Source organism: Cyprinus carpio, chromosome B6 (assembly GCF_018340385.1).
Source record: "Cyprinus carpio isolate SPL01 chromosome B6, ASM1834038v1, whole genome shotgun sequence".
Classification (NCBI taxonomy): Eukaryota; Metazoa; Chordata; class Actinopteri; order Cypriniformes; family Cyprinidae; genus Cyprinus; species Cyprinus carpio.
In genome coordinates this window covers 23,225,852-23,243,549 of record NC_056602.1, presented here as the reverse complement: position 1 = coordinate 23,243,549, position 17,698 = coordinate 23,225,852, and the positions used below count along the sequence as shown (strand labels likewise).

The following is a 17,698-nucleotide window of genomic DNA, read 5'->3' as shown; positions in this document are numbered from 1 at the left end:
CAGAGGACCTAGGACAGATCCTTGTGGCACTCCGTATTTTACTGGTGATAAATGAGATGACTCCCCATTTAAATTAACAAAGTGATAGCGATCGGACAGGTAGTGTGACGGCGGGGTGAATGAAGGACTGGAAACAATAGCGAGTTATACAATTTAATGAAAATAAACAAACAAACAGGAATGAGACAATGATGCTGGGAAGACCGACAATCCAAGATGGTGGTGAGGTGGTGAGGAATCCAGATGATGACGGTGAGAAGGCAGCAGGAGAGGATGGCACAGGAACTGCGGGGAATAGAGCCGAAGGTAAGTCTTTGTGGCAGAGTGATAGTGCGGAGAGTGGATGAGGTTCCGGGAAAACACGAACATCCACAGACAACACTGAAGCCAACAGACAGGGGAAGCGACATTAAACAACGATCTAACAAACACACGACGTAAGACAAGCCATTATATAGAGAGTGAGTAATGAGTGACAGCTGTTGCTGATGACAATTAACGGAGACGCCCACAAACTAATCAGTGCAGACGCGAAACACACCGACTTCACCACAAAGTGCAAAACCCAGAGATCACGGTTTACCAACCATGACAGGTAGGATCTAAACCATCTTAAAGCCTGCCCTTGGATACCTGTATAGTTTTGTAATCTATCTATGATTATGTCGTGATCTATGGTGTCGAACGCAGCACTATATATAAATCTTATTGACCTCAAACATGTGATAAACTGTGGTACTTTGTTTTAAAAGTACCTTAGTATACATTTGTGTATATTAACAAAATTTTTACTGATACTTATGTTACCAGATGCTTTTACAGTAAAGATTAAAAAAAAATCCCAGGATGATACATAAACATGTGATGTGACAACATGTAGCTTACATCATTTTACTGTTTGAAATGTTCTTCATACAATATTGATTCACATTTTTTTTTTTTTTTTAAATAGCATACAGTATATATACTGTGCAGGATGCTGTAAAGTGACATGTTCCATTTCATTAGTATTCCATTAGATCTCAGCATCTGCTCTCTAAACACATTTGCAATACATCATGTGAATCTATCACAAAGTTACATTATACCTGAACATCATAAATACCTCCAGGATTCAGCAGGAGCTGGTCAGTGTGAAGGTGCAGGCACAGCAGAAAATGTAATCATTAGTGACTCTTCTCTGGCTCAGGCTGTCACATGATCACCACCATGTGACTGCCGCGGGTCCTGCTGCCCCTTCTTGTCAGCACAATTTACCATCATGCCAGCACACTCTTGGCCCATGACAGCAGTGTGTGTATAAATACATGTTTCAGAGCCAGGGTTCTGTTTACAGGAGGGGACTGTGGGAGTCAATATGTTTTGATCCTATCATAGTACAAGCGGATAAACATACTACCCCTCCCCACCAAAAAGAAAAACGTAAATAAAATTGGCTCTTAAAATCATATTGATTTCTATAGAGAAGAAAAAAAAAATCAAAATAAATCCTATATATCAGAATATCAGACCAGAATGTCATGGTGAAATGATCGAGTAACTAGTTGTTTAGCATTGTTTGCCAAACAGGAACCAGTTACCAGCCCTAATCTTTAATCACTATTGGACACATAGATGATATGCTAAATAATACATTTTTGATACGTTGGTGGTTTTGCCAAAGAAACTCTGCTTAAGTTTGTCACTTTACTTATTATTTAAGCCACTGTGAAAAACAAGTCGAATTATTGGTAGCTCTTTAAATTCAGTGAGCCTCTGATTTGCAGATTATTGCAATCAGTTTTTGGGGACAGATGCTTCAGCACAGTCAAGGTCTTTCTGTTTATCAAAATCGATGGATTCCTGACCTTGTGGGGGTGTTGAAGACATTAGCATTGCATTGAATGGCTTGGCAGCAAAAGGAGAAACGTTAACAATCTCAAGGCCAAATTTTTATGTATTTTTTTCTGTACGAGAGACTTGCATGTTTGTTTAAGGACTTTTTCAATTTTGAAAGACTGCCACAAAACAGCCTGACATTATTTCTACTAGGATAGTGCAAGTTGCTTCACTTTCATAAGAGCGTGACATTTGACCTCCAGGTTCAAGTAATTTGCACACCACAATCTCTTTATTTAGTATATTACAGAGTATAAAGTATGCATTTTAGTTATCAAGATATAGATCAACATAAAGTATTTTGTTGCAGGGCATCTAATTTTCAGTTTTTGACCGTGATTTATGATGAAAAGTGTGGCATTAGGGATTAGCTGCATGGCGTACCTTACTGTTCACTAAAACTCTGATGTTGCAGCTGTTTTGGAGACCTTCATGATGTCTTGTACATATTGTTCCTCTGTTATTGGCAGCAGGAGCCAAGGCTGTCAGGATCTCAGCCAGGAGAACATGAGCTGCTACCCTTGCGGAACCAACCGTAATTTCCATGGGGGATCTTTAATATTTATGGTCTTTTGAGGACTGTGGCATGTCATTGCAAGGTATGGTCTTAATTGCATTATTTCCCAACCTGAAAATGATATTTGTTTATTATCAGTCTCATAAAGGATATTCAACATAACACCAGTATCTTAAAAAAATATCGGTAACACTTTATTTTTAATGAGTAATTTTTATATGATCCTTCACATTATTATTCAGATATTTTTTTATTTTTATGGTTTTTGTTGAGTAATTAAAGCAGTTTATAAATACAGATATAAATGCTTTATTCTTGATTCAAAAGCATGTCTATAATGTGTTTAATAATTTTATTGTCATACTTTATTCATGATCAATTTATCATTTCTCAATGAAGTATAGCATTATTTACAGAGCAGTTATTTAGGAGTTGCCAGTGATTCATAAGATCACAAGAAATTGTAAGTAAATGTAGTAAATTCAGGTATTTATAAAGCATTTAGAAGTGGTTAGTTAACTATTTATGTGAGCTCATCTAAAGTGAGGAGTAGTTATGCCTTGTAAAGCATTTATAAAGGATATTTAAAGGCTCAGTTATCTTCTAAACAGAAAAAGGAAACAAACACAACACAGTGATACAGAACATAGAAATATTAACAGCCTTTAAATCTCATTTGTAAAAGCTTTATAAGGCATAAATAGTCCTCACTTTAGATGACCTCACAAAAATAGTTAACTAACAACTACATATGTTTTATAACTACCTGAATTAACCCTGAATTACAGTAGAAATACATGTTAATAAACCATTTATTAACATTCTAAGTAACTATTACTATATGTCTGAATAATAAGATGTATGAATGCACATTTAAATAGTTTATTAATCATTTACTTACAATTTCTTAGTGATCTTATGAACCACTGACAACTCCTTAATAACTGGTGTGTAAGTAATGCTATACTTCGTTTAGAAATGATAAATTGATCATTAATAAAGTATGAAAAAAACAATTATTAAATACATTATAGATATGCTTTTAAATCAAGTATAAAGCATTAATATCTGTATTTATAAACTGCTTATTAATGTCTATTAATGCTTTATAAATGATGAATTAACTGTTTCCTAATGCTTAACTAATGATTAATAGCATGCAGTTATTATAAAGTGTTACCAAAATATCTCAAGTTTAGGGGTGAATTAAATTACAATGAAATATCTGCTCTGCAATGCACGGTAACATACATGCACACAAAAAGACTGGTATTGTGCGCATTGTGCTTTTTGAGTAATGAGATGCTAATTTTCCCCAGTCTCCATTGGGTATTCCACAACCCTTCTTTTAATTTCTCTGTAGAACAAATCTTGCTGACATTGGGTTTGTTGCCCAACTTGCTTTATGAGAACTTTTACAAGCTTTCATAAGGTCACTCTTTTTCATAATATGATAGGCATATAAATATTTGACATGAATAATAGTTGAATTAATTTTATATTTGAATTGTATTATTTTGTCACCCAAAATATGCACTTTATCCTTATAAATAAATATATATAGACCTATATATGTGTGTGTGTATGTGTACTTACATATTAATGTAATAAATAAAAATAATAATAATAATAATAAATAATGATGCTTCCTCAAGTGAAAAAGCCCATCCCTTGTTGTCTTCTCACATAAAAATCTGCTTTGTTTTGGACTCTAACATAATACCTGCTCTGAGCCAACCCAATTGTGCACAAGAACTTTATTCTTAAACTCTAACATTTCTTACATTTCTACAATTCTATATTTCTACCTCATTTCTACTTCTGCCTTGTTATTTTTAATGTGCTTGTCATGTTTATTGCTCGTCATATTTAATGTGCTCTTATGTCTGATCCCTGTTGTCATGAACACGTGTGTATACTTGTTTTGTCAGTGTCTTTGCACCTTGGTCCGTCAGAAAGGACATTTCATTTTTCTGTATACTGTGTATGTGGAAGAATGACAATAAAGTAAAGTTGAAGTTGAAGTTGACTGTTTATGCTTGTAAACAGTGCTTGATCTGTGCATATTTCTCACATGATTCTTACGAGACGACTTTTTCACTGTAGCCTTTTTTTTTTTAGTTTCCTTGAAACTTCCTGCAGTCTATAAATCCATTTTAAAATGATAAATGTTTAATGTAGTCTCTCAATTAATAGTTGTTGTTTTTGGCCTGAAATTATATATTTGACCTGACTGCAAACTGCCAAATGAAAATGACAAAATTAAATACATGCTATATAAAAACAAATACTAGACATAAATAATTAGTTTGTGCAAGAATCAGAAATCAGTTAGAATATCCATAGCATTTTACAGTGGTTTTAATCAGACCAATACTAATTACACTAACGTCTTCTGCCAAATCACAGTCCCAGTCCCACAACTGTGGCAAAATCCAGTTCATTGGTTATGGCCTGATTGAAACTTCAGCCTAAATTAATCAAGTAGATTGAAGTTGCAGTCCAAACAAAGCGAAAACAATCAATGACACTCTAAAATAAATGGGCGATGAAACATTCTAAAATGAGAAGAGTCTCAGAGGCAAGCTCAAATTTAATTAAAGTCAAACATTCATTTAGGTTATTGGAACTTTAACTGAATTACAAGACAAGTAAATTACTGAACCTCAGAACCATTTATAGAAAGAAGAAACTGCACAAAATATGATGCTGTGATCCAAATGAAGAACTTCTTACGAGGGGAAATAATTACACTAGGCTGCCAAGAAGCCAGAGAGCATGTGGCTTGTGCTATTTGAAAGAAGCTGAAGATTAAATATTTTTTGTTGGCCGATACCCTAAATACCATTCAGGTCAAAGCATTTTGGCCATAAAAACTTCCTATTTTTGTAAGAGGATTTTGGTTATATATTTTTTGTTGGCGGATTAACTTTATACCATTTTTTTTTTTTATTATTTTGGCCATAAAAACTTCCTACACGCATTAACTTTCATGATTAAATTGCGCTCTGGAAATTTGAAATTTGAATTATTTTTCAGTATGTATGCTATTTCATTTTTTTTCTCACACAATGTTCATATTTTTTGTCATTATTTGAATGTAGTACAATGTTTGCCTATGAGTAGTTTTATACATTCACAATTCACCAACATATATTATGTATATTTTAAGTCTAAATTAATTTGCTTATGACATAAAATTCATTTTATTTGCAGTGCAGAAAATTTAGTTTGACATGCAAAAACTTTTAGGCATAAAAAACATACAAGGACATCAGAGGTCAAAGTCTGCCATCCACATTTAAACACCAAGGAGTGGGTGGAATAATTGGTGTTGGATGTAAACACATCCCTGCTGGTCTTTATTGTATCAACCATTTCTGTATTCATGAGCCTTTACAATGCAATGGAGCACTCAGTAATCTGTTATGACACCAAAAGACACTTCTGCACTTTCTCTGCATGCCGAACACCCACACAAAACCATTCTGATAGCATGGGGAACACAGCACAAAATAATTTATATGCTCTCTATGCGTGGTTTTTTTTTCACCCTCAGTTTGACACCTGCCGAGGGTAGCAAACCAGAACGTGATGGCATAATATCCAAATGCATCCAGACAAAGATGTTTCCTTCAGAGAACATGAGGTAGGATAAGGTTACTGATTTCACCAGAGTTTCTATTTTAGTTTTAGAAAAACAAAATATTTTAAATATTTAATAAATCTGTGTTCTTGAATCAGTCTGTGTTCTTGAAGTCAACTGAATGTTGTGTCAAGTCCTTTTTGTTCTACTTCTGTGTTTTCTTTTGTTTGGGAAGTGCTTGTGTGTCTTCTGTCCAGGAAGAAGCTGATTGGTTCCTGCAGTCTTACTGGTGCCACGCCCTGCCGATCAGCTGTCTCTTTGCTGCCTCCATCATCACTTCCTGCTTCAGCTTTGTTCTGTCTTGCTGTGTTTGCTCTGTCTTACTCTGCTAGTTAGTTACATGTGTTAGTAAGAATTTCTGTGTGTGTTCAATCGAGTGTTCGTTTGTGAGAGATTGATCGTTGTTTGTTAGTTTGCTTGGCCCATTTATCCATACTACTGACTTCCACCTGTTCTTTGTCTTTGATTCTAGATTGCCCCTGTTTGGATCTGTTCACTTATCATTGTAAATAATTGTATATAAAAATATTCTGGGGAGGTAGGGAGACCGTCTATTCATTTGTTTATTGTTTTTTTTTTCATTTCATTCTTTTATCCATTCAATTGTTTTTGCCATCCATCCATCTGTATATTGTTCTGTTGTTCTATCATCCATCCATCTGTATATTATCCTATCCATCATCCACCCATCCATTCATCCATCCTAATATTGTCCTATCATTCTATCCATTCATCTGTCGATCTGTATACTGTTCTATTGTTCCATCATTCATTCATCTGTACATTTTTATTATTCCATCCATCGTTCCATTTATTGTTCCATCCACCCATCTATCTATCTATCTATCTATCTATCTATCTATCTATCTATCTATCTATCTATCTATCTATCCATCCATCCATCCATCCATCCATCCATCCATCCATCCATTGGATATCCATCCATATATTGTCCTGTTGTGCTGTCAAACCTATCCTTTCGATCTATACCATTCAATCCTGCCACTCCATCCATCCATCCATCCATCTATCCATCCATCCATCCATCTATCTGTAAATAGTTTTGTCATTCTATCCTGAAATCCATCCATCTGTTTATTGTTCTGTCATCCTATCCATCCATTTACTGTTCTGTCATTCTATCCATCCATATACCATTCTATCATTCTATCCATCCATATACTGTTCTATCATTCTGTCCATCCATCTGTAAATTTTTTCTTTTGTTCTATGCATCGATCCATCCTATTCATCCATCAGTAATCTGTTCCATCCTTCTATCCATATAATATTGTTGCCAGGTCACTAGCTTTTGGAACTTACCTGTCTGATTATTACAACGAGAAATCAATGATCAATAGATCTGAACGTAATGTTACTCATAAGATATCCTCTCACAAAATGGATGAGTCAGAAATGCTCTCTCCACTTGTCCTCTTTCTCGTTAGAGACCTTGGCAAATCTGTTTTACATTATGTTTCTGGTTAGCATTAAACATTTATGCTCCCCACTAATTCTTTGTAAGTCCTTCATAGGCTACAAAAGAGCTGCTATGTAATCATCTCTACTGCAGTTTGCTTAAATCCCGTCTCTAAACCATCTGCTCCGATTACTCAAGCATAATAAAGGATTATGGCACTGGATTATGGAGGTCTTGTTGGAAACCATGATACTACAGAGAAAGCTTCGATAAACATGTATAGCTGAATTTTACGATGCAAGACTGCTCTGGACCTCTGCTCATATGGTCCTCTTTAACCATTCACATCACTCTTGGTCTGAAGTCAAAAAATGTCAGCATTAATAAGTCTGAGATGATGCAGGATAGAAGCAGTGTGGGGGAAGAAGGCCAAACACCTGGCACACAGAGAGAAATAGAAAGAGAGAGGCACTAATGGGATATTAATAAGCCCTTTATAAGGCTGAAACTACATTACTGTGCTGGCAACAAAGTATTGTTAGGAAAGCAGAGCTGAGGTGTGTTTAAATTGACTTTTTAAAAAATCAACTGTGAACTAAATTGTGCAAACCACAAAGAAGCAGAATGATGTACTTGAACATTTACGAATGCCATTGTGCTGTAGAAAAAAATTGCTCCTATCATTACTTGCCAGGTCAACTGTAATAGGTCAGTGGCCATTGGCAAGACTGTTATGAAGCAAATATTTTGAGTTTGTTTTACTCTTCAGGCAGATCGATGTACAAACAAATGGATGGACACATAATTGGCAAGGCTCCACAATGAAATGAAGTAGTCCAGTAACACATTCCATGTACAGTGGCCCCAAAGACTGTTTGGACACTTAAGACAATGTCACACTTATATGGGCACTTTTATTACTTATGGTTGATGATTATTAAAAACAGATTTCACATAAGTCTGTTAAACATACATACATAATTTGAGATGTGGTGTAAAAGGACACTGTGATGAGAATTTTCATGATTTTCAAAAAAAATATTCCACTACTAGAGATTGTTCCATTGAATAATCTAGTGAGAGTGTAAAAAGTGTGTTTTAAGAGAGTTTATGAAAGCCCACAGGGTCAAAAGTGTCCGTAGTTGAGCATAAATGTAATTTTGCATTAGATAACACAATATAAAATAATGGCATTAAAGGACTGAATGTAGCAGAAGTTGTTTTTTGTTTTGTTTTTTCTGCATCATGATGGAAAGAACGTAATGTAGGATGAGAAATTTGTATTTTTATCTGTTGTTAGCAGCAGTTTCATACCCAAATTCTGCCAATTAAAAACTGTAGTTTTTGTGTTTGGGCAGCTCGGCATCACAATGTTTACAGGCAGCTATTTCGTATTCCTTGCTGTGCGTAATGGATCTTTTCAATTTCTTCTTCACCTTGAACCACCGTTGTTAATGCTCAAGGACATTTGCATCTGACGTTGCCATCCCTGGCCTGGTGAACCAACACCATTCATAGCTTCCCTTCATCAGTTTTTATTCCCTCACTATTTTTCATTGCCATTTCATTAGAGCAAATATTGTATAAAAATAAATTAAAAAGACACCGGGAGTGAAAAAAAAAAAAAAAAAGCTTTTGTGTGGCACACATCATTTTTGACTGATTCGTGAACTGAAATTTGGGTCCAAACTGATTTGGTAGCCTTGGGAAACACTGTAGGTTGTACAAGTCAAATTATTATATTTTAATGTAACAATAATTCACAAATTACGTGCACGAGGACTTTGTAAATAATCAAGTTTTTCTCATTGCATATTATTGTTTTAAATGCATATAATATATGCATTTAAATGGCAATGGACCAGGACAATAGAAAATATATTATTAGGTATAGGGGGAATGTTATAATTGGGAAGTGAAGGGTGTAATGTGTGTCAGGCGGGTGTGAGTTCAACAGTATTACCTTGGATTTCTTTGTTCCTCTCTTTCGTACTCCATCTCTTTCACGTATGAAGACGTGACTCACTGATAACTCTGAATGAAGGACAGTGCTTATAAATCATCCGTCCCTCATCAGAACAACTGAGAAGCTCCTTCTCTTCACATTTTGGAGTATATAGTACATATACTCACATATTACCTGACAGCCCTTTGTAACTGCAGGGACATTAGCGTCTGAAGAAAAACTATACTTTAGTCTGTTTTAAGTCTTTTTTTGGTGTGTCTGAGCAGAAGGCAGTTTGTAGTGCGTGGACCCCCCTCTTCTGGGGAGAAAAACCTGTGGCACTAGCGTTTGAAGACCATGACATCCAACATTTCTGTCTTTCTTTGCCTGGTGCTGGTGTCTTGTGGTTCGACTGCAGTCATCACTGGGGTGAGTGATCCTTACGACTTCAAGAGCCAGTGTAGTGAAGTGGACAGAACACTATAGAAACATAACACCAAAAAGTATTATTATTAATTATTAATTATTAATTATTAATTATTATTATTGATGGTGTCTTATTTTATTGAATTATTTCATTTGAGATATTTCTTTTCAGTTATTTACTGCTTTATATCTGTCTTTGTGGCATTTGTTTAAGTTTTTCTATAGACCTTTTTTTTTCCACTATAGCATTATGTTGAACAAATTATAGTATATTCATTATCAACAATATGGCACTATAATGGCACAATATGGGGAAAGTTACTTTTAAAAGTAATGCATTACAGTATTGCTTTAGTCCCTAAATAAATAACTAATTACATTACTTAGTTACTTTTTATGGGAAGTAATGAGTTACATTACTTTTGCGTTACTTTCATGTTACTTTTTAAATATGAGCAGGGCTTGATTGTTTTTAATATAAGAAGTTCTATTTAAAGCAAATGTAAAAGCCCTTTCACACCAAAAAGTGTAATGAATAAACCTCAGGCTGAAGGAAAAGTAAATTCACATCTGTACAGTAGAACGCAGGAGAAGAAGGTTCAACACTCTTCAGCAATAAGAAAACAAAGAAGCACAATTGTTAGTTTATCTAAAGTCATTTTTTCTTATTAGTATGGTTGAACTGGATCATCAAAGGTCAGCAGCAAAGACACTGGTTAATAAAATGGAATTAGATACATTTGTGTTATTTAGCATATTTAATTATTGCAGGTTTACATTATATTCTGAGTTTGCAAGAGGCATGCATAAAATTGCATGTTATTTTTTATTTAGTACTCTCTTGAATAAGATGTTTCACATAACAACAAGCATCTTAATATCCATATTATATATAATTAAGTTATTTTATATTGATTAATTTGTTTGCTTTTAATCTGTAACTGGTTCAGGAACAATACAGATTGAGGCTGCATATGAAAAAAAAAGTGTCTCGGTTACGTATGTAACCCTTGTTGCCTGAAGGAGGGAAGGGAGACGTCACGTGGGTGACCAACAAATTGGGATCTCGCTTAGAGAGACCAATCTACTTCGAGTGTAAACTAAACGAGACAATGTACATTGGCATGTGATAATTGCATCCAGCAGCCACTGATCACAGCGTGAGCATAAAAAGGCAGCCTGTGCAACGCATACCAGGTTTTCACTGAGGAGCCGAGTCAGTGACCTGGCTGCTCAGTGTTGGTACAGCAGTTGGGCGACGGGACGTGATGTCTCCATTCCCTCCTTCAGGGAACGAGGGTTACATACGTAACTGAGACGTTCCCTTTTAGTCGATCACTCTCGATGTCACATCGGTGACCAACGAATTGGGATCCCAACCAAAGCGCCATGGATGCTGGCCCTTCCAGTGTTCTGTGCGAGCGGCCTGCACCCCTTTTTGGCTCAGTTGGAGCTCAGAAATCAGCTGGACCATCTGGGGATGGAGTCTCCATTCTCTTGTGAGCATAGCTCTTGACAGCTCATCGGCCGAACTGTACCGTAATGTGAATGGCACGAAGTGACCTCAGAACCTTAGTACTCCAAAGGAGAAGGTGGCGGGCGAGTTGCGACATGCGACAGGATTGCAGACCACCTTGTCAGTTGATGTACACAATGGTCGCCGTGTTGTCCGTTCGTACCAGCACATGCTTGCCTCGTAAGCACCCTTTGAGACAGTTCAAGGCAAAATGCACCAATACAACTCTAGGCAATTGATATACCAGTGCAGTTGGGGGCCCGTCCATACCCCTGACACTGCGTGCCTGATGTACGTGGCCCCCCAATCGGTGGTGGAGGCATCTGTGTAAACCACAGCATGCCTGGAGACCTGTTCTAGGGGCACCCCTGCCTGGAGAAACTCAAAGGTCTGACCACGGGGTGAAAGTTTGGTGACATGCTGTGTAATTTAGACCTGGTGAGTCCCGTGCTGCCACGCCCAACTCGGGACTTGGCCATAAAGCCAGTGCTGAAGGGGTCTCATATGAAGAAGCCCTAGCAGTGTAACTGCCGCTGCAGCTGCCATATGCCCCAGGAGCCTCTGAAATTGTTTCAGTGGGTCTGCTGTTCTGCCCTTGAATGAATTCAAGCAATTCAGCACAGACCGTGCATGTTTCTCTGTGAGGCGTGCTGTCTGTTCGACTGAATCCAACTCCATACCGAGAAAATAGATCCTCTGCATCGGGGAGAGTTTTCTCTTTTCCCAGTTGACCCGAAGACCCAACTGGCTGAAGTGCCAGAGCACCAGGTCCCTTTGCTCGCACAACTGAACCCGGGACTGTGCTAGAATAAGCTAATTGTCAAGATAATTGAGGATGCGAACACCCTGCTCTCTTAGGGGAACAAGAGCCCCCTCTGCAACTTTCGTGAAGACATGTGGAGACAGGGACAGCCCAAAGGGCAGGACCTTGTATTGATATGCACGTCCTTCAAACGCAATCCACAGAAATGGTCTGTAGCGTGGAAGGTTCGATACATGAAAATACGCATCCTTCAGGTCGACGGGGACGGATGCACCTGAAGATGCCTTTCTGCGTCAACATCTAGAATGGTAACCGATGAAGGGCCCGGTTCAAGACACGCAGATCCAAGATTGGTCGTAATCCACCACCTTTCTTGGGTAAAATGAAGTAGGGGCTGTAAAAGTAGGAATAGGACTGCAATCTCTGCACACAAGACAGGAGCATCGGCCACCTTCACTGCTGTGAAGTGGATGCCACTGAACTTGGGGGACGCCGGCCAAACTGAATCGCATAGCCGAAGCTGATGGCCTGCAGAAGCCAGCGAGATGGGCTGGGAAGCGCTAGCCAGGCACCCAGAAACCATGCAAGCAAGACCAGCGTGCAGTGGTCCAGCGAGGTGGAACACAGTGACCCAACTCAGGCGGCTTGTGGGCAGACAGAAGAGGGGTCTGAGTGTGCGGTGCAACACTTACCTGGTTCCACAATTTGGCAGATGGTGCGTGAGTAGGGCCTTTGTTGACTCTCTCGAATCGCCCGCTGCTGCCTGCTGGCAATGGAGGAGGATGAGTGTGATCAGGTGTTGGTCCGTCTGCGACTCTCTGTGCCCTCCTGGGACGAAATTTTCCAGATTCTCCACCTGGCCCTCCTCCCGGGGAGGGAAAAGTGCATTCACCATCCCCCAAAGAGCAGGTTCCTCCCTCTCTGGGTCGCCTGTCCCAGGGCCACTTGCTCTTCCGCTCACCACCAGGTTTGATGGGGGCCTGGACGGGCGGGGTGGCCTGCCTACGCCCAGCTCCATGGGGCTGCTTGCTCGAGGCTGCTGCAGATGCGGAGCGGGGGTGGACACAGGGGGCCACCCTTGGTGACTAGCAGGCTGGCAGCGGACAGGTGGAGGCAGCAGCTGCCCGCCGGGGCAGGATGTGACGAATCACCTCAATCTGCTTCTGTGCAGCCGAGAACTGCTGGGAAAAGCTCTCGACTGCATCGCTGAAGAGGCCGGTCTGGGACACAGGGGCATTGAGGAACCGAATCTTGTTGGCGTCCCTCACGTCGACCAGACACAGCCAGAGATGGCACTCCTGGTCCATAAGTGTGGACATCGCATGACCCGGAAAACTCGCGGTGACCTTCGTCACTTGGAGCGCAAGTAGAACTTCCAGATTGTGACCACCCTCATGCAGGTCCTTTAGTGCTTTGGCCTGATGAACCTGAAGTAACGCCATAGCGTGTAAGGCAGAGGCAGCTTCTCCACAAGCCATATAAGCACCGCTGGTCAGACCAGACGAATGCCTACAGGCCTGGGAAGGGAGCGACGGGTTATTCTGCCAGGAGGAGGTGGTCTTAGGACACAACTGCATCGCTACTGACCGCTCCACCAGGGGGATCGCCGTATACCCCCTAGCTGAACCCCCGTCGAAGGTGGTGAGGGAGGAGGAACCAGCAGGTCAGTTTCTGGCAATAAAAGGAGGCGTCCATGACCTGTTGAGCTCCTCATGCACCTCCGAGAAAAAAGGCGTGGGAAGAAGAAGTGGGGCGCTGAGAACCAGCGCGAGCCACCCCGAGAAACCAATCGTCCAACCTTGAGGGCTCAGGACGTGGTGGAGGTTTCCACTCTAGCCCTACACTCTCGGCAGCCCAGGAAAGCATAGCCGACATCTCTGGATCCGAATCAGGCATTGCCACCATCCCGGAGGTTGGCCGTAGTGCAGCCTGAAGTGCGCAACCGACTCGACACCACGACCATCGTTGAAGCGCCATCCGCCAGCACAAGAAGCTCCCTAGAGTGTACTAGACTCGTCACACATGAAGCAGTTTGGTAGGAGAAGAACGATAGTGTTGCTCGGCTCAAAAGCTTTTTTGCTCACACTGTGATCAGCGGCAGCTGGATGCAGTTATAGCATGCATATGTGCATTGGCTCGTTTAGTTTACACTCTTAATAGATTGGTTTCTCTAAGCAAGATCCCAATTCGTCGGTCACCGATGTGACGTCGAACATGACTGACTGAAAGGGGAATTTGTGTAATTTTTATTCTCTTATTTTTATTGTTTGGTTATTGTTTTTAACCTATGATAGTAGTAAAGCCATTCACTGCTGTCAGGCCTCAACAAAAGTTTTAACATGTTAATTGCATAGCAGATTAATATATAAAATGCACAAAACAATCTTTTTAAAATCTTGACTGCTTCAATAAATATTTTTTAATATAAATTTTTGCCAAAAATCTGTTGGCCATTAAAGGGATAGTCCACCCAGAAATGAAAAATCTTTCAAACTGATCAAACCTCATGTCATTCCAAACCTGTATGCATTTTCTGCAGAACACAAAAGAAGATACTTTGGTAATTAAATAGTTATGGTTCCATTGACTTTCATTGTATTTTTATCCAAATTCAAAATATCTTCTTTTATGTTCCATTGAATATATAAAATATATATATATTGGGTAAAAACTCATACCTTTAACTCATACATTGCACTGTTAACACTGTTAATTCTGATTTATTAAACAACAAATCAAGCACACACAAACAATGTGATGTAATAAAATGACATATTTAACATTTTAAGGATTCAAGCATGCATAGATTTGTTTTTTGACACTGTAATGCTCTCTCGGAGCATTTCTTAGGGTTAGCAGAGATGCTTTGCTCTTTGACATGAATGTGTTGGGATGCTCAAATGCATTTCCTTCACACCTGTCAGGACAGTAAAGCCTACAGCACTGCCAAAATATGTGAGAGTGCTGTCAGAACACCCCAGGCCTAATGGAGATGGAAGCATGGCATTTTCAAACACATCAAGACCATCATCCTACATGGTCTGTCAGGGCAAATCAGTAGCCTGGATCCACAAGGGAATATCCTATGCCACTTTTGGGCTCCTACTCACTATACATAGCTTTAAAAATGCTTCAGGTTGGTCGTGTGGTGCTATTTTATTGCATGAGGTGGATGCACTGAACATTTCATCACTGATATGTTTTCTCACTAGAGTCAAATGTGGATATGTTGATGTATTTATAATGAGAAAGAGCCCTAAGACCTGTGCGTGTGTGTGTGTGTGTGTGTGTGTGTGTGTGTGTGTGTGTGTGTGTGTGTGTGTGTGTGTGTGTGTGTGTGTGTGTGTGTGCAGGCATGTGAGAAGGACTCTCAGTGTGGAGGTGGCATGTGTTGTGCAGTCAGCCTGTGGATCCGGAGCCTGCGAATGTGCATCCCGATGGGTCGGGTGGGAGAAGACTGTCATCCAATGAGCCACAAGGTTTATTTCTTCACTTTCCTCCTCACATTCATTATGATTTTTTCCCTGTCCTCTTGTTTTTAAACTCTCATTTCTACTTAGGTGCCGTTCTTTGGCAAGAGACTCCATCATACATGCCCTTGTCTGCCTAACCTCGCCTGCATTACCATAGCTGACAGCAAGTCCAAATGCCTCCCACCATTTCCATTCCAGGATCAGTACCTTTGATGAAGATATTTGCCTGTGTACCATGCAAAATGTTTGTATAAAGTGTATAGTTGTAAAAGTGTTTTCTTGACTAATTTTCAGATTAACTTTATTGAATTTATTTAATCTTTATGGAAAATATAAAATGAATGATAGAAGATAAGTAAATTATGGGAATGAGATCATAAAATGTAAACGTTAAATGCAAAATGTCAGAATATGACCAAAATAAATAAATATACAAATTATTCTTAAGCTTGTTTAAAATATTATACACTAAGGTAAGGTAAGGTTTTTTGGTTGTTTGTTTTACAGAAAGCAGTGTTTATTTCCTGCCTAACTGTCTTGAATTCTGCTACTTAGCTGCATTTTTAAAGGGAAAAAAATGAGAATGAAGAGATGTGGGCCTCTGAAGATTTGATTTAGAGGGGGTAATAGCTATTTAAACCTGAAATGCTATTTAAAGTATACAGGCATGGTCAACGTGTCGTGGTTGTTATCAGAGCAGTGTGTGACAACTATTTGACAGTACATTAGTCAAGAACTATAGCACAATCATTTAGTTTCTTACTTTACCATAGTTCTATGTATGTCATAATGTAACGTCACCAACATTTAAAGGAACAGTCCACCCAAAAATGAAAATTCTGTCATTAATTACTCACCCTCATGTCATTCAAAACCCGTAAGACCTTCGTTCATCTTCGGAACACAAATTAAGATATTTTTGATAAAATCCTCTGACCCTCCCATAGACAGCAAGGTTACTACCAAGATCAAGACAGCTTTCAGAATTATGATTTCATGCCAAAACATGGAATTTAATTTCACTCAATAATATGATTTTAATAGTTAGAAGGAAAGGAACCTTTCATATTTGTAATTTAGAAGCAGGTTTAGCACCACTTTTTACTTGGGGTTATGAAACCCTGCTGCAGAGCAGGGTTAGCAATGTTTTTGCAGTATATTAGTATGAAACATATGTGAAAATATGCATGTTCAAAAAAAAATTGAAATTAGCCTACTATGCTACTTTATTTTGTTGGTGCGCTTGAGTGTTTTGAATACAAATAAATATCTACTGTATGATTTATTTCCTGCTATCACAAAGAGGCCTAACAAAAGCCTTTTTATATAAAAATGTGTATTCAGCTGGTCCAATATCCAAATAGGCACTGGCATATAGATTACTGTGTGGGTCTATATAGAGGACGTGTCAAACTACTCTGACAGAACTATTTCTGGGAAAAGGGCCACCGTCACTTTATTTACTCTCCATTGCAGCACTGAAGAACATTGAGAGTGCTGGAGCTGGAACACTGTGTAGAGAGCTATTGTGTCACTGTTAAATAACAGACATGTTTCTAGAGCAATTATATGAACTCTTCTAAAAGGTTTAAATATGCTTTCTCTTTTGAAAAATCATTTGAGTCTGTGAAAATCCAAACAAAAACAAACTACACTGCATCCATAAATTGGAGAGAAGTTTACACTGCACTTACAATTTTAATTTTAATAAAGCAAGTGCTGTGGTCTATATGTTTTCCCTTGGGTGCTGCAGCTACCATTCTGATCAGTTTGGCAGCAGAAAAGCAAGACTGAAACTGTTCTAAAAACAGTTTGTTCATATATAATATGGTAGTGTTAACAGCTCAGCAGATTGTGGCCTATTTCTGTCTCTCCTTTGGGCCTCTCATGGATGGCAAAGGCCGTTTAAATAAAACACTCCAATTAGCTGATGGAGCTTTTCATTATATTTCTAGAGATATAGAATGGTCACAACAGGGGTCAATAATGCAGTTTCTATGTGTGAAATGAGCGATTCGAATTTCTCAATTAGAATTTCATGTAAGGATGATCAGAAAGGCTCTGTGAGGGAAAGTTTAAAGGGACAGTTAACCAAAAAGATATATGCACCCTTA

At 38.8% G+C, this 17,698-nt stretch overlaps 1 protein-coding gene and 1 long non-coding RNA gene across 2 annotated transcripts; both read left to right on the top strand.

Moving 5' to 3' along the window:
* The first annotated feature begins 2,083 nt into the window (after positions 1-2,083).
* LOC122137566 lies at positions 2,084-6,580 on the top strand. The gene is made up of 3 exons (XR_006154954.1): positions 2,084-2,477; positions 5,955-6,044; positions 6,217-6,580. It is a non-coding gene; the product is annotated as an uncharacterized LOC122137566 (long non-coding RNA).
* Positions 6,581-8,757: 2,177 nt separating this feature from the next.
* On the top strand, positions 8,758-16,280 carry LOC109054430 (toxin MIT1-like). The gene is made up of 3 exons (XM_042726362.1): positions 8,758-9,835; positions 15,465-15,590; positions 15,672-16,280. Exons 1-3 carry the CDS (start codon positions 9,764-9,766, stop codon positions 15,795-15,797), a joined length of 324 nt encoding a protein of 107 aa, XP_042582296.1. The 5' UTR covers positions 8,758-9,763; the 3' UTR covers positions 15,798-16,280.
* Positions 16,281-17,698: the final 1,418 nt, after the last annotated feature.